Below are 21301 nucleotides of genomic sequence, written 5' to 3'. Positions count from 1 at the left end.
TGCAAATTGGCAAATGCTTTTATCAAATCAGGCTTTTTTTTTTTTTTTTTTTTTTTAACCTGAGAGCTAGTTGTTCAACATTTCCACTATGCCACTGCTTTGGGTGCCCCATTCCATGAGAGGTCATTGCAGGGTGGGTGCAGTGGTGGACCAGTGGCTGTCTCAGGTTCCTGGGCTGACACGCTATTGTCCCTGGGGCTGTAGGACACCTGGTACGAGTTCCGGGTTCTGGCCGTCATGCAGGATCTGATCAGTGAGCCCAGCAACATTGCCGGCGTCTCCAGCACAGGTACTTGGGATGGGGGTTCTCTTACAACTGTGGGGGTAAGAGCCATGTGGGAATCCCCCACTGAGACAGCTAATATGAGGAGAGAGGCTGAACTGGAAAAAATGGAGAGCTCTGGTTGAAGCTATGAGTTGTAGTGTTTCTTAAAGCCCAATCCATTCCTCCGTGTCCTTAATGGAGAGGATTTCTCCAGCTAAAGAGCTGCATTTATGACAGTTCTTATTTATGTATGTATGTGTGTATTTTTGATGTTTATTTATTTCTAAGAGAGAGAGAGACAAAGCGTGAGAGGGGGATGGATAGAGAGCGAGGGAGACAGAATCTGAAGCAGGCTCCAGGCTCTGAGCTGACAGCAACAAGCCCGACACAGGGCTCAAACCCATAAGATGTGAGGTCATGACCTGAGCTGAAGTTGGACCCTTAACAGACTGAGCCACCCAGGTGCCCTGCGTTTATGACACTTTATAAAAGATAGCTGCAGAAAGAAATGTCGCTAATCTCATTATAGTAGTCAAAAAGAACTTGATTTAAGTTCTTTTGCTATAAAAATCCCTGTTTCCTCCAGTGTTGTCCTCTGTAATGGGCTGGGTCGGTGAACGGGAGAGAGAACAGGTCAGCACGTATTTATTGAGTGCCAATTATAAGACTGCTTTATAATTATGGTGGTTTTATTTAGAAAATTGCTGTTTGGTGTTGTTTTCCTCTACTCCTTCATCTCCCTAGATTTTTTCAGGCTAAATAAAGCCAACTCCCTAGCATTTTCCCCATTTATCTTTCTTTCTCTTGGCCCTGGTCCCATTTCTACACATCTTTCTCCAGCTACAGTTCCTGCCTGAAACACTGCAGAAGCCCTCCCTTGCCCAGTGAAGTGGCTCCCTTGGTATGGGAAGAGGCTTTGTTTAGTGATCAAGCAGTGGCACCATTTCCGTGGGCACTGCTCACACAAAGACCTCTGGGACCAGTTGGCTAAAAGCTTGGCCAAGAAGCTCATGCAGCAGGACTCACAGAGCTGCAGAGCACCAGGGCAGGCAGACTTGGGGGAGAAGAAGGGAAGACTGAAGGGTCACCAGAGCCCTGGGGCAGTGGGTTGTGACTTCTGCATCACGTTAGGCACCATGGCCTTCTGTTTTTCTTTTTTTTTCTTTCTTTTTCTTTCTTTTTCTCTTTCTTGTTTTTCTTTCTTTCTTTCTTTCTTTTCCTTTCTTTCTTTCTTTCTTTCTTTCTTNTGACTTCTGCATCACGTTAGGCACCATGGCCTTCTGTTTTTCTTTTTTTTTCTTTCTTTTTCTTTCTTTTTCTCTTTCTTGTTTTTCTTTCTTTCTTTCTTTCTTTTCCTTTCTTTCTTTCTTTCTTTCTTTCTTTCTTTCTTTCTTTGTTTCTTTCTTTCTTTCTTCTTTCTTTCTTTCCTTTCGAATACGAAAGTACCTGCTATAGGCACAGAACTCAGCATACCTCTGTCTTGGCTTCCCTCTAAGGAGGAGATTCAAAGAGATGGAGGAACAGGGAAGAGAGTTTGCAGCCAAGGCCAGGATAGAAGTTATGAGGGTTTTCATCAGTGGACTATTCTGTGTATAGGGAAGATTCCCCATGGGTGGATGAAGGTGCAGTGACCTCAGCACCCCCATCTTTCAGCACCCCCATTCCCAAAAGCTGTAGCATTCATTTGCCAATTCAACTCATCAGTGTGATTTGGATTATTTTCATCCATTGTTATATTGACAAATAAAGGGTTCTGCCTAAATATATCAGACTACACAGAACCTAAAGATTGGCACTCATAACTGACTTTAAAGTACAGTCCAGATACTATAGATGGAGCCTAGTCCTGGCTCCACTAACAGGCTCTGTGGATTTGGGCACAAAGTGAGACTCACTTCTTTACCTGTAAAATGAAGTGAGACCTGTGTTGAATGTCCCTGCTGGCTCCAGTATTCTGAACTGGAGATGACCAGGGCGTGCTAACCTTCCCTGTAGAAGTTGCTCAGTTATGCTATAATGACTTAGAAATAGACAGATCTGGATTCTGTGGTCACAACCCCTTCTACCTGCTATAGTATTTTACCCTTAAGTCACCTTCACATCTAGGCTCTCATTTTGTCGAGATGACATGGCAGAAAGCAGAAAACACCAATGGGAGGGCAGAGTAACAGTGTTGTGGTTTGGGCACTGATCTGCAGTATCTAAGTAATAAGCAAGTCACTCAAACTCGGCCAATGGTAGTTTCTTTACTTGAGAGAATGAGAGCAATAGCATGTGCTCTGTTTCATTTGAGGGTATCAGGTAACATGCATGAGAGCCCTTTGCAAAAAGCACTAGCCAATTATAGATTATTATTGAAATTATTACCCTTATGGGGTAAGGTATAGATGTGATTTCTTCGTTACAAGCTCTGTAGTGCTCACTTGACTTCCGTAAACTTGTCTTTCTTCTTTCTTTCCCCCATCTATACAAACCTCTTTAAGTGCTAGAGTTGAGCATGGAGACTGAGCTTTAACATTGTCTGTTCTACAGAGGTAGGGAAAAGTATTTGGGGGCTAGTTGTCAGTGTAGGTGGGGGCTTTTACGAGAGGGAGAGAGGGAGTCATGTATGTTCCTCACCCCTCCCTGCAGACATCTTCCCACAGCCGGACCTGACCGATGACGGGCTAGCTCGGCCTGTGTTGGCTGGAATCGTAGCTACCATCTGCTTCTTGGCAGCTGCCATCCTGTTCAGCACCCTGGCCGCCTGCTTTGTCAACAAGCAGCGCAAGCGTAAGCTCAAGCGCAAAAAAGGTGGGTGTTTGCCCCCACCACCCTGCTCTATCTGGCCCAGTTTCAAATGCTCCCCATTGGGAGAAAAGGTCCACTTTTAACATGGTCCCCCTTGAGAATAGGGAAATTGGGAGTCTTACGGATAGAACTACCAGTGGGTCTTGATCTGGAAGAGGGAGTAAGGGAGAAGAATGCTGGGGAGGGTGTGATGGGGCCAGAGCAAGAGAGAGGGCAGGTGTAGGGGTAGGCTTGGGACTCTGGACTGGACCCGAAGATGCCTACCTTTGGAAGGGCTTGATCCCCTATGTGGCTTTGCTCTGGACCCTGAGGACACCTGAGAGAAGTTCTGTGTCCCTGGCCTCAGTAGGCTATCTCCCCTTTCTTTTTCCTTCCAGATCCTCCACTTTCCATCACTCACTGCAGAAAGAGCTTAGAGTCTCCGTAAGTGCCCCTGCTGTTGTGGTATATGGGTGGAGGGTGGAGGATGGAGACAGGCAGGTGGTTTGTCCCACTCAGTCCCAAGACAAGTGTTTCCAAGCTGTTTGCTGTTAACAGTAATTTTTTTTTTTTACAAATAGTTTATTGACAAATTAGTTTCCACATAACACCCAGTGCTCACCCCCACAAGTGTCCTCCTCCATGCCCATCCCCCCCCCCACATCCATCAGTCCTCAGTTTTTGTCAGCATTCAAGAGTCTCTCATGGTTTGCCTCCCTCCCTTTCCCCCACCATTTCCCCCCTTCTTCTCCCCCTTGTTCCTCAGTTAAGTTCCTCCTAATCCTCCTATACGTGCAAACATATGATATTGTCCTTCTCTGCCTGACTTATTTCGCTCAGCATAACACCCTCAAGGTCCATCCATGTTGCTACACATGGCCAGATTTCATTGTTTCTCGTTGCCATGTAGTATTCCATGGTATAGATAAACCACATCTTCTGGATCCATTCGTCCGTTGATGGACACTTAGGCTCTTTCCATGTTTTGGCTATTGTTGAGAGCTGCACAGTAATTTTAAGTTGTCCACATTAACAGAGGGAGCAGTAGAGTGGACAGTCCAAATTAGTGGATAATCTCTTTAGCTTTGGAACGTGTTTCTGTGATTTTTTTTTACATCCTAATACATTTGCCTTCTTAGTGTGTTTTTTTTTTAAATTTTTTTTTAATGTTTTATTTATTTCTAGGAGGGAGAGAGAGAGAGAGAGACAGCATGAGCAGGGGAGGGTCAGAGAGAGAGGGAGTCACAGACTGAAACAGGCTTCAGGCTCTGAGCTGGCAGTCAGCACAGAGCCCGACGCGGGGCTTGAACCCACGAACCGCGAGATCATGACCTAAGCGAAAGTCGGACGCTCAACCGACTGAGCCACGCAGGCGCCCCCAAGTGTGTTTTGCTTAAGTTAATATTAAGATGGGTTTGCATTGCTGGAGCACCCTGGGAATGAAGTTAGAGGTGTGACTAGACAGACTGTGGCAGACAGTAAGGGCTGGTCAGAATGAAAGTAGAAATGTGGGTGTTCATTCAAAAAATGGCCAGCACACATCTAGGCAGTGGAGAGTTGGCCAGGGTATTTCATGCCAAAATATGCAGCCCATCTGCGCCCCTTTTCCTTAGTATTATCTTGGATGTTTGTGATTGTTTGGTAAGAGAAGGAAGAAAGTACAGGAGCCAGGTGTCCCCTGCCTCACTCTCCGGCTCCCTCACTCACCCCCACAGCTTGTCATCTGGCAAGGTGAGCCCTGAGAGCATCCGCACTCTCCGGGCCCCGTCGGAGTCCTCTGACGACCAAGGCCAGCCGGCAGCCAAGAGGATGCTGAGTCCCACCCGGGAGAAAGAGCTGTCATTGTACAAGAAGACCAAGAGGGCCATCAGCAGCAAGAAGTACAGCGTAGCCAAGGCTGAGGCTGAGGCTGAGGCCACGACGCCCATTGAGCTCATCAGCAGAGGCCCTGATGGCCGCTTTGTGATGGATCCCTCCGAGATGGAGCCCTCGATGAAGAGCAGGCGCATCGAGGGCTTCCCCTTTGCCGAGGAGACAGACATGTACCCCGAGTTCCGCCAGTCAGACGAGGAGAATGAGGACCCGCTGGTGCCCACATCTGTGACTGCCTTGAAGTCCCAGCTGACCCCTCTGTCATCCAGCCAGGAGTCCTACCTGCCACCACCAGCATACAGCCCTCGGTTCCAGCCCCGTGGGCTGGAGGGCCCCGGCGGCCTGGAAGGTCGGCTCCAGGCCACAGGCCAAGCCAGACCTCCTGCCCCCCGGCCCTTCCACCATGGCCAGTATTATGGGTACCTCAGCAGCAGCAGCCCCGGGGAGGTGGAGCCACCACCCTTCTACATGCCAGAAGTGGGCAGCCCCTTGAGCTCTGTCATGTCCTCCCCACCCCTGCACACTGAGGGGCCTTTTGGCCACCCCACCATTCCTGAGGAAAACGGAGAGAACGCTTCCAACAGCACGTTGCCCTTGACTCAGACACCCACGGGAGGGCGCTCCCCTGAGCCCTGGGGCCGGCCAGAATTCCCCTTTGGGGGACTGGAAACCCCGGCCATGATGTTTCCCCACCAGCTGCACCCCTGTGACGTAGCCGAGAGTCTGCAGCCCAAGGCCTGCCTCCCCCGAGGACTGCCCCCCACCTCCCTGCAGGTGCCCGCGGCCTACCCGGGCATCCTGTCTCTGGAGGCGCCCAAGGGCTGGGCAGGCAAGCCGCCAGGCAGAGGCCCCGCCCCAGCGCCCACCTCCGCTAAGTGGCAGGACAGACCTATGCAACCTCTGGTGAGCCAAGGGCAGCTAAGACATACCAGCCAAGGTATGGGCATACCCGTGTTGCCTTACCCCGAGCCGGCTGAGCCGGGGGGGCACAGCGGCCCCAGCACATTTGGCCTGGACACTCGGTGGTACGAGCCCCAGCCCCGGCCCCGGCCTAGCCCCCGGCAGGCCAGGCGCGCCGAGCCCAGTTTACATCAAGTGGTGCTACAGCCCTCCCGGCTCTCGCCTCTGACCCAAAGTCCCCTCAGCTCCCGCACTGGCTCCCCTGAGCTTGCCGCCCGGGCCCGGCCCCGCCCGGGCCTCCTGCAGCAGGCAGAGATGTCAGAGATCACCCTGCAGCCGCCGGCCGCTGTCAGCTTCTCTCGCAAGTCCACGCCGTCCACCGGCTCCCCTTCCCAGAGCAGCCGCAGCGGGAGTCCCAGCTACCGACCCACCATGGGCTTCACCACTCTGGCCACAGGCTACCCCTCCCCTCCGCCGGGCCCTGCAGGGCCTGCGGACAACCTGGATGTGTTTGGACAGACGCCTTCCCCTCGAAGGATGGGGGAGGAGCTGCTCAGACCAGAGCCCCCCCCACCGCCATTACCTACTTCAGGGTGAGTGTGAGCTGGTTTCTCCTGCCCACCTCCACCTGGTCATCTTCCACCCCCCATTCCTTACCTGCTCTCCACCCCTTCCGTCAACCCAAATGACAGGGCTTGTCTGGACATGCTGCAGCATCCCTTCAGGAGAGTTCTGGTCTTGGCATCGACAGGGTGTGGGCATGGGGTTGAGGGTGGGGCTTACCTGCCCAGGTACCCTGCCAGGAGCATGAGGGATCTCCTCCACTCAGCCCAGAGATCTCAGGAGGCTCCCAGGGTGATGTGGAGCGGACACACTTGGGCAAGGGGAGGAGGGTGTGGTGTGTCCGAGTGAGGGGTCACTTCACTTACGCTGAGAGATCATATCCCCATGATCCTGGCTTTGGGGGTGGTTCCAGGGTTTACCCAGAGACCTGGTACCCAGCCTCCTTCCTTTCCCCGGGCTGTCCTCCCTGCCAAGCAGGACCCTGAAGCCTCATTTCCCTGGACCACCAGGCCCGGGGCTCCTCCTCCCAACTTCCTGCCCTTAGCAGCCTAGCAAGTGCTGGGCCCCCTCCCCCAGACTCTTCAGGGGGTGCATCCTGGAGGCTGGGGGCAAAATCTCAGGCCTGTGAACCGTGTGCCCGGAGCCACATACCCTACCCCAACCTGTGTGCCTCGCAGGAAGCAGCAGACAGACAGACAGACAGACAAGCTCCTGCGACCAGCCTGCCTGAGAGGGCACACACTAAACTGTAGCAGCTGGTATTCCAGGTACCAGAGTCGGCCTGGACGCCCGTCTGTGCCTCTCCTTCTCTCATCTTTCCTTCCCAGCCCTCCTCTTCCCTCCTCCTCCTCCCCTGGCCCCTTCCTTCCTCCTCAAGTCTGGTTTTCTCTCTGTCTGTCTTTCTTCCTTCTCCATCTTCTTTGGGTTGGCCTGACTTGCTCCGAAGGGCTTGCCACGTCTCTGTAGTGCCCCCGGTCCCTCCTGCCCTCCCTCCCTCTCTCTCTTTCTCTCTGGTTCCGTCCTTTGGTCTCTCTTCTTGATGTGGCCGCCTGTGCAGGGGAGCAGAGTGTTCCAGAGGAGGCTGGCTCGGTGGTAGGCAGGATGGGAGGTGGTTGGAGAGGAGGGAGCCCAGCGCCCTTCCCCTGCCCCATACACTCCCACCCTCTCTGGTACCTGGAAGTACGGCCTCCCCCCCCACTCCCCCCTGCTCCTGGCAGGTGGAGACGGTGGAGGAGAGCTCTAGCTAGGACGCCAGGCATGGCGCACCCACGGGACCCCGTGCCTCTGTCTGCGCAGGAGATGCTGTGCGCCGCAGCCCTGTCTGTGCTTTGTGCAGCGCCCATCTGCCTCGTCCATCGTGCCGTCTGGTTCTCTGTCTCTCTCCTCTCCTTCCCCTCACCCCATTCTCTGGCCTCGCTTGTGGTTCTCTGGCCCCTGTGCTCCTCCCCTCCTCCCCTCTGGGTGTGCGTGGGTGGTTCCCCCACGGCCCGTGTTGATAACTGCTTTGTTTCTGATTGATCTCAGCTATCTGGGCAGTGTTGTCGAGACAAGCCTCTCCTCAGCTCAATAGGTAAGGGAGCTCCGCGGCTGGGGTGGGGCGGGGGGGTGGACAGGCGGATGGGGCTTCGGCAGGGCCATCGCTTACTTTACAGGGGAATCCAAACCATGTCCCCTCACCCCCTCTGTGGGCGGCAGACTACGCTGCTCTGTTCCCACGGCTTCTGGGTTCCCCACATCATGCTGCTCCAACAGCCTCACCAGGCCACGCTCGGGCACCGCCTAGCTGCAGCTTCTGACTCCCACCCCACATGCCAAGCCTGTCCCACAGCCTCCCTGCAGTATTCCTCACTCAGATCCCTGCTGCCAACACACCCAGGGCCTCCCACAGAAGCCCCCTGGGACCCTGCATGTACCCCAAGGGGCCTAGAATGCCTAAGATCTGCTTTGCCTCTCTGCACCTCCGGAAACGTCAGGGCCACACTCATATCCAGAAACAGACCCTCTTCTGCCCTCAGGCATAGCACCCGCCCTTCCTTCCTGCCCCTCCCCACCCCCGCCCCCAGAGACTCAGATCTTTCCCTGGGGTTGCTGGTCCCTCACAGTCTTCTTGGAATCTTACTAATATTCTCAAGGAGCACAGGGTTGGGGGTGTAGCCCAGTTCCCTCCCTCAATAGCTGGGTCTTCCTTAGGACCAGGTCACCTGTAGTCCTGTGAGGGCAAGGGCAGGGAAGTGTCACCACTTCCCATGTTCCTTGCCTTCTGTAGCCCACTCTTGGTTGTTAGAGGACTGAGATGTGGACCTCGGTCTCATGCTTAAATAGCCTCCAAGGTCCCTGTAGTAGTCACTCCTGGTGAACTTGTGTCACAGCTCTAGGGTCTTGGGAGGAGCTCCCCAGGGGGAGAGGACAGGCTTCCCCTGGGCAGGAGGAAGTTGAGCGGTGAAGGGCTGTGCTCCTTCCTCTGCTCTCCACTGAGGTTGGTCCTCTTCTGGTGTTCTGCCAGGTGGAGGTCTGGGAACTTGGGCATTTAGAGGGGTGTGGAGTCCCTTACAGAGAGGCTTAGGGTCACCCGAGACTCACTGTCTCTCATGGTGACTAAGATGCTTCTTTTTGCCATGGACGCCATTGGCTGTGCTTCTGGAAACAAGCAGTGTGGGGGCAGGAGAGCCTCCTGGTTTCTCTAGCTGAGAAGCATCTGCACCCCTTGCCCACCTAGTGATGTCAGGGGAGGCTGATTGTCCGAACTCAGGACTATAAATCTTCAGTCATAAGAGTGGCCTCCCGTAAGGAGGACTGGACTTCTGTGACTTTCCCTTATGATCTGCAGCTATAAAATTCTTAGCAGCTGAGAGGCCCTGAGATCGTGTCTGCCGTTGGTTGGGTGCTACAGTGCAGCCATTAGTACTGGAGAGAGCAGGGAGGGTGTCAGGAGATAGTTATGAGCCTCCTTTCGTGAGGGGCCTCCTGCGGCCTGCTGGGTGGGTGCTCCAGGGGATGGTGACTGGACCATCCCCCACCTTCACTACCCTCCCTCCCTGAACCCCAGTTATGACCCCTCTGGCACTCCCAGAGAGGCGATAGCACCAGGACCAGTTCTCACTCCACTCCTGGAAAACGCCTGGACCTCATTCCCCATTGTTACTGCCACTCCCTTCACCTAACTGTTGACCCCCCTCTTCACAACGTCCCCACTGTGCCAGGTCTGAGGGCTGAGCTGTCATACTCTCACTGCTGTGGCAAACCCAGAAACCAAGGGCGGCGACGAGGGAGAATTGGTTCCTCGGGGCCGGGCCAGTATCCCCAGCCTAGGAGAGTAAAGTGCTCCCTGCAGCCTCGGAGTTAGACCTTGAGGTGGGCAGCAAGAGCCACCGCTCACTCCTGCTTGCTGAGAGCTCCCTGGGCGCGGTAGCTGCTGGGGCCATTGGGAGGCGTCAGGCTCCTCTTCAGACGCTGTCTTCATGCTGCGCCTTTGCATGTGTCTCCACTTGGTCTTGCTTGGAGAAGATGTGACACGTCTTGTCTACGTCCGTTCTCGCTTTGTTCCTGTTTCCTTCAGTCTCTCCTGTTCCTTCTCCCCAAACCCGCAGTTGTCTTCCCGCCTCTCCTCCTCCTCTCTCTCCCCTTTTTCTCCTCTTCCCAACTCCCTCCTCAGAGCGGGGAGTTGTATTGCGTGGACCTGCCCCTTCCGTGGCCGCCTGGGAGGCTGGTGCTTCTCTCGGCTCCCTCTCTCGTGCCAGTAGCTACCCTCTTCTCACACCCCCCTTGAGTCCCCTCTCCTGTTAGTGCCGACTTTGGCCTCTAATCAGGTGGGTCTGGGAGGGTGGATGGGGCCCCTTTTCCTGCGTAAAGCCCAGGAAGGAGCTCCCATTTGGAAACAAGTCTCTCCTGAGTTCTGAGGCCAAACACTGGGTTTGTCCCCTGACCCCACTAGAAAGGTACCGTCTGTTGTCAAAGTTGGGTAGACTCTGACCTCCACAATCCTGGCTTTCTCCTCTATAGGGAGAACAAAGTGACCTTTTTCTTAGCTATGCCTCATACGTGAGTGGATCTCCTCAGCCTCCACTCCACAGTCTAAGGTCAGCCGAGCAGAGTCTGCTGTCAGGCAGTCGTGAAGAGGATGAAAATGCTCCTTAAATCACTGCCTCTGCTGACTGGGGCGGGCAGCTGCAAACTGTTGGAATGGTCAGCCCTCAGGGCAATAAGGGCAGGAAATGTCCCGTGGATTTTAGCTTTTCTAATCTGTGGTTTGCCTGCCTTTTGAACCCTTTTGCCTGTGTCTTTTCTCCACTATTCCGGATAAGCATAGAGCTAAGCAGCCAAGGTCCTGGGCTAAATGGTTGTGAGCCTTCTGTTTCTGTGTTTGAGCCCCGAGCCCAAAGCAAAAACAGGCGGACGGCAGGTGTCCTGGAAGGGCTGGAGCTTGGCTGTTTCACAAGGGACATTTGGCTTATCCTTCTCAGTGGATTTACTGTTTGGGAATTTTTGCTTGAGGATATAACATCAGTCAGCTTTTTCCAGTCCCTGGTCTGTCTTACCCTGGCTGTGCCACACTGATTCTCAGGGGAGGTCTGAAAGTACTGTTTTTCTTCTAGATAGCTCTGTACCTGTTTTCTTTAGGAAGAAGTTAGAAGAGCACTTTAGCCTAATGTTGAGAATCTTGGCTCTGTCCCATAACAACTGGATTATCAGACAAGCTGCTTAACATTCAGTTTCACCCTCTGAGAAAATAGGATCAGTATAGCATTTACCTTTTAGGGTTGTTGCAAGGATTAAAGAAAACTGTTGTAGAGAACGTAGATCAGTGCTTGGCATGGTAAGTGATAAATAAATGCTATATAAGAGAAATGATAAAAGTACTACTATGTTAATTTTCAGAATAATATCTCTTGAAGTTTCACCTGGCTTGGAGAATCCCTAGGAATTTTCAGGGGCACCCTGAACCAGTTTCTCTTATGTCCTCCTGGGTCACCCTGGATTATGTTGTTTAAACACTGCTCCCTGGGTCCACTTGCTTGTCATAAGCTTCTTCAGACTGTGCACCACTCACCTTGTGTGGTCTTTCTGAAGAGGCTGGCCAGGACCAGGGGACAGGTAAACTGAATGGCGGATTCATACCTTTGATTTTCCTTTTAGGCAGCTGAAGAAACCCTAGTCAAGGATGAGAAGGGGGTGAGGACATTCTGCCAGTAGTGCAAAGTCATGCTCCCTCATACCCTAGCCATCTCCACTCTTTTCCTGACTTCCAGATTCCCTGGCAGCGGCACCTGCTGTATAGGATCTCTGTGGGTAGAGTTTAAAAGAGGAGGGGATGGGGAATTGGCGGGTTGGGTCTTTGGGGGTGGAAGACCTGGCTTCTAACGGTGAGTTGGACTTCTCTACAAGACGAGACCGTGTGTTGCCTGTGTGTGCATGTAGGTGGGGCCCCTTAGCCCTGTGCTATCAGGGGAATATGGAAAATCTACAAGTTGTCTCTGACCTGAACTTTGGAGGAGATTCTTGATACTTTATTTACTAAAAGGCTGTGGACTGATGATATCCATCAAAGAAGATGGAGGTTGCTTCATTGCCCGTTAATTCAGGAAACCCCAGAGACCAGAGGCTTATCAACAATTGGTCTGTAAGTTTTTTCTTCCTTCATCCCCACAAATATGGCCATTACTGGGGAGATGGGGCTGCAGACCTTCCATCCCTCTGTCAATTGTTGTTCAACCTCAGATTGCTTTTTGCTCGCCCCTGGGGACTTCTTTTCCCCTCACAGGGTTGGCTGTCCTACACCCTTTAATCAGAATTTGCCCAAAGCTAGTTGTGATGGAGATGGAAGAAGATGTAGGGATTGAGGAAGAGTGTGATTCACCTCAGTCCACCATGGTTCTAGAATGGTTCTAGGAATCACCTGCTTCCCTGATGGCGTGCTAAAGCCAGCACCGTCAGGAAAGAAAGAGCGACGCCTCTCTCTCCCCCTTTATTCCTCAGGCTCCGAGTTTGGCTTACTTTGAGAAGAAGAAATGACGTTGGTAACATATACATGTCTTCTAGATTTTAGGACTTTTGAAAAATTCTCTCCAATATGCACAGATTGTCACAGACAGTCCATCCCCCCAGTTACCTTTGGTTCCCTTTGTCATGTGGGCTGCACAGCCTCCAGTCGAACTGTGAACTTTGTTCTAACCTCATAGTTGATCCATCAGGCAAATGACAGCTTCTGCTCTGCAGCTGGGGGAGAAGGAAGCCGATATACATGGTGTGTTTCCCAACCCTGGTTTCTCGACTCAGTCTTAAAATGTAGAGATTCACTAGACACTTGCTACCGATGGCAAGGAATTTGGACACTAACCATCATAATCTACTTTTACCTTCTTTTATTCACTTACATAGCTGAGCCTAGACTGCAGAGGGTCAGGGAGACACCCCTGCTGAAATGTTGGTAGATTGACAAGTACCTGTTACTTTTAGCTGCTCGTGTTCTCCCTGCCTCTTACAGATGGAGAAGAAGAAGCCCAGAGAAGCTGGGTTTTATGTACCTCCATCTCACTGGATATTGGGTTTCTCATATAGCCCTGGACTTCTCTTTTCTGGAGGACAGTTAATTGGAGTGGGATGACTCACCTACTGCTTTAATCCGCCCTTTTACTTTTCACTTGAAGATCTTGGTTGTGATGATTTCTAAGAACTTTGGGCATTGAAGCTGTTTTCTTCTTTGACCTTCCTCCTCTGGGTTTGAGTGATATGGGATGGGGCTCACTATTAAAGTCTCTCTCTCCCTCTTTTAGGTCTTCTGATTGTTCTACAGATTGGTTTCCATCTGAGGTAGGCCTACCACTGCTGGAGCTTTCTACTGGGTTTTCTCCCTTCCAGGAGTAATCAAGACGCAGGTGTCAAGGAACTATTGCAGATACCCTAGGACTCCATAGAACTGTACTCGTCCTCCCGTGGGCCGGCTGTGTGGTTTTCTTCCAGCCCCTCTTCAAAAGCTCCCCCTTCTGGGAGCTGACCTTTGGCTCTCTAATTGTCCCTTCTAGAACACATCCACCTGCACCCGGGCATGCTGCTGCACCTGAGAGGCTGGAGGCTCTGAAATACCAACGGATAAAGAAGCCCAAAAAGTCATCCAAGGGCTCTTCGAAGTCAAAGAAACGATCCGGTAAATGGCAGATCTTCTCTTTCCACGTCTCTCCACTTTTATTATGGGATTGTTTGGCTCAGGAACCCAACCTTGGGTTTTCTCTAGAATTAAAAAAATTTTTTTTTAATGTTTATTTTTGAGAGAGAGAGAGTGACACAGAGAGCAAATGGGGTAGGGGCAGAGGAGGGAGACAGAATCCAAAGCAGGTTCTAGGGTCCAAGCTCTCAGTACAGAGCCTGATGTGGGGCTCTAACTCATGGACTGTAGATCATGACCTGAGCCAAAGTCAGATGCGTAACCAAATGAGCCACCCAGGTGCCCTGGGTTTTCTCTCGAACTAAGCCCACCAGCTTATGTTGTTTCTTTTTAATATGAATTTTCAAATAATACATATAATTTTTAAATAAAAAAATTAGAAAGATAAAGTCCCCGATTGTCTTCCAAATTTTTTCCTCCCACCCAGGAACCATCCTTCTTGGTAGTATGCATGCTTTCAGAGACTTGCTGTGCATATAACTCTAGAAAATATATTGTTTTAGTGCATTTTTAAACAACATAAATAGCATCTTTTTTCCCCATTCTATAATATGCCTTTTGGAGATATCCCTATTCTCCTTATATATTTCTTCTCTATTATTTCAGACCTTCTAGTTGGACATGGGAATTATCCCTACTAAATACTTAAGGGACATTGTGGCATGGACCCAGCCTCTGTAGGATGACCAAGCTTTTCTCAGTGAGATAGAATGAAATCTCCTTGTCTTGTAGAAAGGACATTTCTATTGAAATATGTCTGATGTTTATTCAGTAGTGATAGGTGGCTTCTAAGATCATGCAAAAATAATTCAGCCTTTTTTTACACTTAGAAAACTCCTTAATATTTATCATGTACTTTTTTTTTTAAATATTTTATTTATTTTTGAGAGAGATATAGAGACAGCGTGAGCAGGGTAGGGTCAGAGAGAGAAGGAGACACAGAATCTGAAACAGGCTCCAGGCCTGAGCTAGCCATCAGCACAGAGCCCGACACGGGGCTCAAACCCACGAACCGTGAGATCATGACCTGAGCCGAAGTCGGATGCCCAACCGACTGAGCCACCCAGGTGCCCCTCATGTACTTTTTACCAATGGTTTTAGGAATCTTATGACAGGCTGTAGAAAAAAAAAAAAAAAGACAGCTGCACAGTTTCCTTGCAAATCTTTAATAACCACTGGAGAGTAACTTTCTTTGGAGTGTTCTGTAGAGGCCCCTGAAATCTCTGGAAGACAGTAGGCACTTGTCTCTCACTTAGCCTTTGGGTGGTGCTATTATCCTATTAGTTTATAGATGGGAGTCCTGAGGCAGAAAAATGGAAGATGCTTTTTTTTAAGGATTTGGGTGAGACATTGGAGCCCAAAGCTGAATGTTCAACCTATTTAAGCTCATTGCAATTGAAGACCCACGTACCCACCTATCTACATCTCTCTCTCTCTCTCTTTTTTTAAACAAAAAGAGCCACGTCAGAAGTTTTTTTCCCTCTTGTTCTGTTACAGTGTCCTGTAATATGTTGATGACTCTCAAATGTCTGTTTTTAGCCCCAATCTCTTCCATAAGCTCAAGTGTCATATTTCCAGTTGCCTGCTGAACTTGCACTTAGACATTTTATAAGCCTTTGAATTGTCCAAAATAGAGTTATTGATTATCCTCTCCAAACCTGCATCTCCTCACTTCTCCCCCAGCCTCACAAATGGCACTGGTGCCTACCTCACTGCTTGGCCTCCTTCACCCTTGCTTCTTTCCCTATTCTCACATGTCCTGTGCAATCCACTTAGTAAGGTCTGTGGGCCCAACTTTTACAGTATATCCTCAATCCATTTCAACTGCTAAGACCCAACTCTGAGTTACTCTTATCCCCACCCTAATTATTGCAGGGGCTACTTCACTGGTTGTCCTGGTCCATCCTTGCTCCTTGCTGTAGTATATTCTACACCCAGCAACTGGAGTGATCTTTAGAAAATGTAATAGCATCCTCTTTCGGCCATGGCAGTGTGCACGCACCTGTGGGAACACACACACACACACACACACACACACACACACACACACACACCTGATTAAAACCTTCCAGAAACTTCCACTGCCACCAGAGCAGATTTCGAATTCCTTACAATACCCTTCTCTGTCTTTCCTGCCTCTCTGTTCTCTGTTCACTCTGCTTCAGCTGTGATAGCCTTCCATCTGTCTCTCAAACGTGGCATGATGGCTCTTAACCCCGGGGTTTCACATTTGCCCTTCCTTCTGTTGGGAACACTTCTCCCTTGGAGCTTTGGAAGGCTCCATTTGAGACTCAGATGTGACTCCGTCCGAGGGTAGAAGTGTGCATCAGTCACTGGCTCTCACATGGCCCTGTTTTCAGCTTTCTTTGTGCTACTTTCAGTATCTGAAAATTTCATTTCTGTATTTTTTAAGTCTGTAATGTTTGTTTCTTCCTCCTCACCCCACAGTTAACTATAATCTTCTAGAAACCCAGCACTTTACTACCCTTTCTGCAGAAGGGCCATGAGGCAGAGGAGTGGCCCTGGAAGTCTTGGAAGGGCCAGGCCTGGTTCTCTTACAGGGATTGAAATCTTGGGCAAAGTCCATCACTGCTGGGGGCAAGGTGGTGAAAAAATGAGTCCCAACCCCTTCTTAGAAGCCTTGATCCCCACCACCTAGAACGATGCTTGGTACCCAAGTGGCAGTAAAAAAATATACTGATACTACTTTAATAAAAAGAAAAATACTAGAAATACTAGATAACAGATTTATTTTTTTCATATAGTTTTTTGTCAGGTTGGTTTCCATATAACACCCAGTGCTCATCCCAACAAGTGCCCTCCTCCATGCCCGTCACCCATTTTCCCCTTTCCCCCAACCCCGTCAACCCTCAATTTATTCTCAGTATTTTAGAGTCTCTTGTCATTTGCCTCCCTCCTTCTCCTTAACTATTTTTTCCCCTTCCCCTCCCCTATGGTCCTCTGTTAAGTTTCTCCTGTTCCACATATGAGTGAAAACCTATGGTAGATAATATATATTAATATATTAAATATTAAGTAAAAGATAAAAGAGAAATGCCCATTGACTAGACCTATCCTACTTTCTTGGCTCAGTATGAGCAGGGATCAAGTGCAGGTTGTTGGTTACTCATATAGCCAGCACGGGGGCCTCTGCTGTAGTGGCCTCCAGGCCCTGCCACACTCAGAGATTCTCGCTGTCATACCAGAAAGCCAGGATAGATGTCCCAGCAAATGAAAAAGGTGAGTGTGTGAGGTGATGATCTTCCTTTTCACTCACTTTATTTTCTTCCCATTTGTTTGGCGCACCTGTTCCCTTTCCTCTTAGACGGTTCTGCCTCCCAGGCTCAGCAGCTTCCAGACTCCCAGGTTCTGTGGCCCGATGAAGCCGTCTGCCTCCGAAAGAAGAAGAGACACTCTCGGCCTGACCCTCTTGCCCGCCTCTCAGACCTGTGCCACCGCCAGCTTCCGGAAGACCAGACGGCGATTCTCAACAGCGTGGATCATGATGACCCCGGCCATGCCACCCTGCTGTGACACAACACAACTCTAAGTGCTCCCTGAGTGGCAGTGCTGGGCTGAGGGGTGAGGGAGGATGAGGGTGTGCCAGCAGACGGGCAGTTTCGGGGGCTGCTCCGACCTTTGTTCTGCTCATTCTCTCTCTGGCCAGAGTGGAGCCTCTGAATCCTGGCCGTCTGGTCTCACTTTTGGGACAGAAGGCCAGGGGCTGACCTGTAGGTGGAGATCAGGAAGTGAACTGGGGACAGGGAGAGATCTGCCTCCTTCCCACCTCTCCCCTCTTCACTGGCTTGATTTGTCTCACCTCTTCAAATATCTTTGGAAGTGAAGAAGGGGAAAGCAATGGCTTTTACTGCTCTCTGCTTCTGTTTCAGTTTCTCAAATCCTGGAAGAGGGCTGGACTTCCATCCCGTCTTCCAAATTTACATATATATAGATATAGATACAAATGCATATGTATGTAGTTTGTGGGCTTCTCTATGTATATATATGTACATTGAAGAAAAGTGGTGTTTATTTCTGTGGTCAGTGAAGGAAGGAGGAAGAGGGCAGCAGACTCCTGGGGTTTGTAAGTAGAACTGGCTGAAAGCCAGCTGGGCGTCTTGATGTCCGTCCTGGGTATTCTTCCTTCTGAAACAGGATTCATGGCTTCTCAGCTGAACTCACCATTTGTCTCTACCTTCTCCCATCCAGAGCAGAAATGGGTCTTCCCAGGCTTTCTAGCTGTCTGCTTTGGGGGTTCAGCAATGAGTTACCACAGAACTAAACACAAGCCTTTATTTCTTGGTTCCTGGGTAAAAGAAAGGGTGGCCAGTAAAGGGCCGGACTGGCATCTTTCTTCCTTCCACAGATTGGCCCATGCTGTGGAAGTAGAAGCTGCTTAGCAGTGGGGCCAGTAGGCAGGTCCTGATGCACAAACTTGAGCTCATCCATCAGTCCCTTTTGGTCCAGCCATGGCCGAGAGCCCTGTGGCCACAGGACCTCCCGTTCTGGAGCCATCTGTGCTGAGCACCAAGCTGCTGCGGCTCTATTTATATCCTGCCTCTGGCTCAGCACCCTCTGGAGCGCTGCTCCGAAGGCGCTGATTGGATTCCTCCTTTCCTTTTGTGGGAACTAATTCCCCAGATTGATTAATTGCCACTTGTGGGGAGCCCGCCTGCGGCTCCTTTCCATCTCTCCACGTGCTGCCTGCAGACTCTTCTTTGCCCTGGGCCTTCCTCCATCCTGTGGACCCAAACTCCAACAGGATGGGATCACATGAAGCTAGAGTGCCTCAGATTTCCAGGTTCTGGGGGCACTCTGGATCCCCTGTCTTCCCTCAGTTCTATTTATGTGGAACTGCCTGAGGCAGGGGTGTAAAGGTAGAAGGGTGGTAGGTAGAGTCCTGGGCTCTGATCCTTTTTCTGCCAAAATCTTGTCCTAGTTCAAACTATTAGCACCCAGAAGTTTCTGTGCGGTCATCTTACAGTGACTAAAGATGCGTCTCCATTAAGATAATGGTGCTGCCCAAGAGCAGGGCAGAGGGTTCTGAAGATGTATAGGGGTGCATCTGCTCTTTCCCCTCTTCTTATGCAGGAGCCTACATTCTGGCTACCTGGGAATAAAGGTGGCTGTCAGGTTCCTTGAAGTATTTCCTTCTTGGTGCTGTTGTCTTGGTGGGTTTGGGGACATCTACCTCTCCCCAGTTACCTGCTTGGATGTTGGCCAAGTCAAAGCAGTAGAGGCTTCTGCAGGTCTCACTGCAGTTGCTACTTAAGGTTTAGCCCAGATGACCTTGGCAAGGGGGGCTCTGAGAGCTGGAGAGCTGCTCCCTGCTGGGAGCTTCCATCTTAGGGAATGGATTCTTCTCCGCCACACAAGCCCCGGTGCTTCCTTTCTCTGGCCTAGCGAGTAGGGACCGACTCCACCTTTGGGGTCTGGCCACATGCCACATATGCACGGTTCCTTTCTGAGGGCAGTGAGTCATGGTGATAGGTGGGAGGGGGCGGTTTCTGGCCCTCATCTTGTTGACTGCCCCACTGCTCTGGGCTGGGCCTTGTGCCCTTGGGGTGGAGCCTGGACCTTCTGGCCAATACACTTCTCTGGGCATCCAAGGCCACTTTTACCACCAGACGGCAGCTCCAGAAAAACAGAAAAGCAGAGGTCGGGTGACTGTCTGCTTTTCAGAGGCAGCACTACCTCTGCCACTGTGCCCAATAAGTGACTCACTGAGTACCTCTCCTAGGGCATGCGGGGAAGGGACACGGGTCTCATACCAGGTCAGTTTGTACCCTCACTGGACATGTTTGCCAGCCAGGGTGGATCCTGGCTGAAATGTGAATGTAGGATGCCAGGGCTGAAGGACTTCAGGGTGAATTGGGCCAATCTCTCTGAGGCTTGCGCTCGGAATTCTAGGTCCAGAGCTTATAAGAAAAGAGGAGAAGATGGGGTGGAAGGCTTTGCCTCTTTAGGGTGTCTTACAAGACTGAGAGCCGATCTCTGGACTGAGGTGCCTCAGACTATGGCTGTGCTTTCCCAAGGGGCCCCCCAGCGAGCCATCTCCAGGGCTAACAAAGGTGCTGACTCCTGTCCTCTCTTCTTCCTCTGGCAGTGCCCCTTACCTCAGCACATCAGACCAAATGGTTGGAGCTGTGCTTTTTGTTGGCCACTGAGTGGCAGCTGTGTCAGGGTGTCCTCAAGACTAGGGAAAGGACACATAGCCAACTTAGTCTCTCGATGGCCTCATACTCCTTTCTCCTCCCAAGAGGGCTTCTTGTGATGGTACCCTTGAAGGCTAGCAGCCGCCCTGCACCCCTTGGGAGCTATTTTAGTCCTTCCTTTAAGGACTGTGGTGGAAACTGGCAGAATACAGTCCCCTTTGTCCCTGTGATGGACAGTAAAGATGTCACAGGCACATGACATCTTCTGTGTTGGGTATGTGTGCACGCGTGTGAGGGTGTGGTTGTGAACATGTGCATGATGGGGGTATAGTCTTTTCTCAGGACCAAATATCCTTTGTACTCTGCCCTTGAACAATGGCGATGTGCACTCTTGAGCTTCCTAGGACTTTTGTGCTCCACTCTGTGGGTGATCAAACGTCCTCCAGACTTGCTCTTTTATGGTCTGGTAGCTTTGGAGTAGAGGCAACTCAGATAAAAACCTATTCTTGTGTCTCAGACTTTTGCCTGGCCATTTACTCTACACCCCGACTGGAAACGGACTGTTTCAGGGTTAGGCAATTTGCAGACCAGGAAAAGGGTAAAATGATTCTCGGAGGAGCCTGAGGCAGAAAGCACTTAGGGGGATCTGAGACTGCAATTGTTTTAGGGGGGAATAAATGAGCAATAAGGAGAAGGTGAACCCTGTTTCTTGATTGCTGGCTGACCACACCAAGTGGGTTTCATGCCTTGTGTGGGGCCATGGGTGTGAAGCATCGTTTGTGGCCCAGCTCAGCACATGCTGCTGAGCCCTGCTGCCATATTTCCCCTCACTAGTTTCCTCGAGAGATGGAGGGATATGAGAGGCCTTTGGAAATTCCGCTTTCTCTATAGGCAGTCTGCTTCATCCCGCAGGGCTGGTGGGGGTCTGTTGAAGAGGGGCCTATGTCCCATGATCATGCTCTAGGGGGCATCTCAAGCAGGGATAGACTGAGGTGAGTAATTATTAATGTTTTCAACACTCTCTGTCTTTATTTTTATTTGGAATCTAAAATATTTAGGATAGAACTGATTCCAGTTGTTTTCCCGTGTCCTTTTTATGCAGAGGACAGTGGGTAGGATTCAGATGTGGAATTTCCTGATGAGTTTGGTTTTTGTTTTAGCTCATTTAGGTTTTTGCTGAGTTGACAAAACAGTAGCTTCAAGGGAGAAACAGACTTCACCAAGTCAGGGTGACTTCGCCACTCCCCAGGATTAGAATCCAGGGCTGAGGTGTGCGTGGCTGGAGCTGTTTCTTCCAGTTTTGTTAGAAAAGCCTTCTAGGGGGTTGGGGTGGGCTGGGGGGAGAATTGTACATAAAGTACATTTTATTACTACATAGAATATAAGGAAAGAGAAGCTAATGGTTAACCTTGGGCTTGCTTCGCTTGCATGTAAAGGAGCTTTGGGCACCATCACAGGGATTGCTGGGGAGCAGCAAGAAGGAGTCAAAGGCTAGAGGTGGGTGGGAGCAAGGGGTGGCTCCCCGGAGTGCATCCCTGCTGCTCCCCTGAGGAAGAGTGCACATTTTCACCAGCCATTCTAGGCCAGCTCTGCCTTCTTATCTTCTCCAGAATAAAG

General features: G+C 50.7%; 1 protein-coding gene across 1 annotated transcript in view; it reads left to right on the top strand.

Moving 5' to 3' along the window:
• The window catches only part of IGSF9B (immunoglobulin superfamily member 9B), a 48683-nt gene extending 31620 nt beyond the window's left edge, over positions 1-17063 (top strand). Inside the window, exons 15-20 of the mRNA XM_077763691.1 lie at positions 205-289; positions 2897-3058; positions 3433-3478; positions 4750-6399; positions 13390-13511; positions 16855-17063. Coding sequence (XP_077619817.1) covers positions 205-289; positions 2897-3058; positions 3433-3478; positions 4750-6399; positions 13390-13511; positions 16855-17063 — 2274 coding nt within the window. The remainder of the gene's footprint in view (positions 1-204; positions 290-2896; positions 3059-3432; positions 3479-4749; positions 6400-13389; positions 13512-16854) is intronic.
• Positions 17064-21301: the final 4238 nt, after the last annotated feature.

This window comes from Crocuta crocuta, unplaced genomic scaffold (genome assembly GCF_008692635.1).
Source record: "Crocuta crocuta isolate KB4526 unplaced genomic scaffold, BGI_CrCroc_1.0 scaffold254, whole genome shotgun sequence".
In the NCBI taxonomy this organism is placed as follows: Eukaryota; Metazoa; Chordata; class Mammalia; order Carnivora; family Hyaenidae; genus Crocuta; species Crocuta crocuta.
The sequence above is the reverse complement of the archived record's forward strand: the minus strand, read 5'-3'. Positions and strand labels throughout refer to the sequence as shown.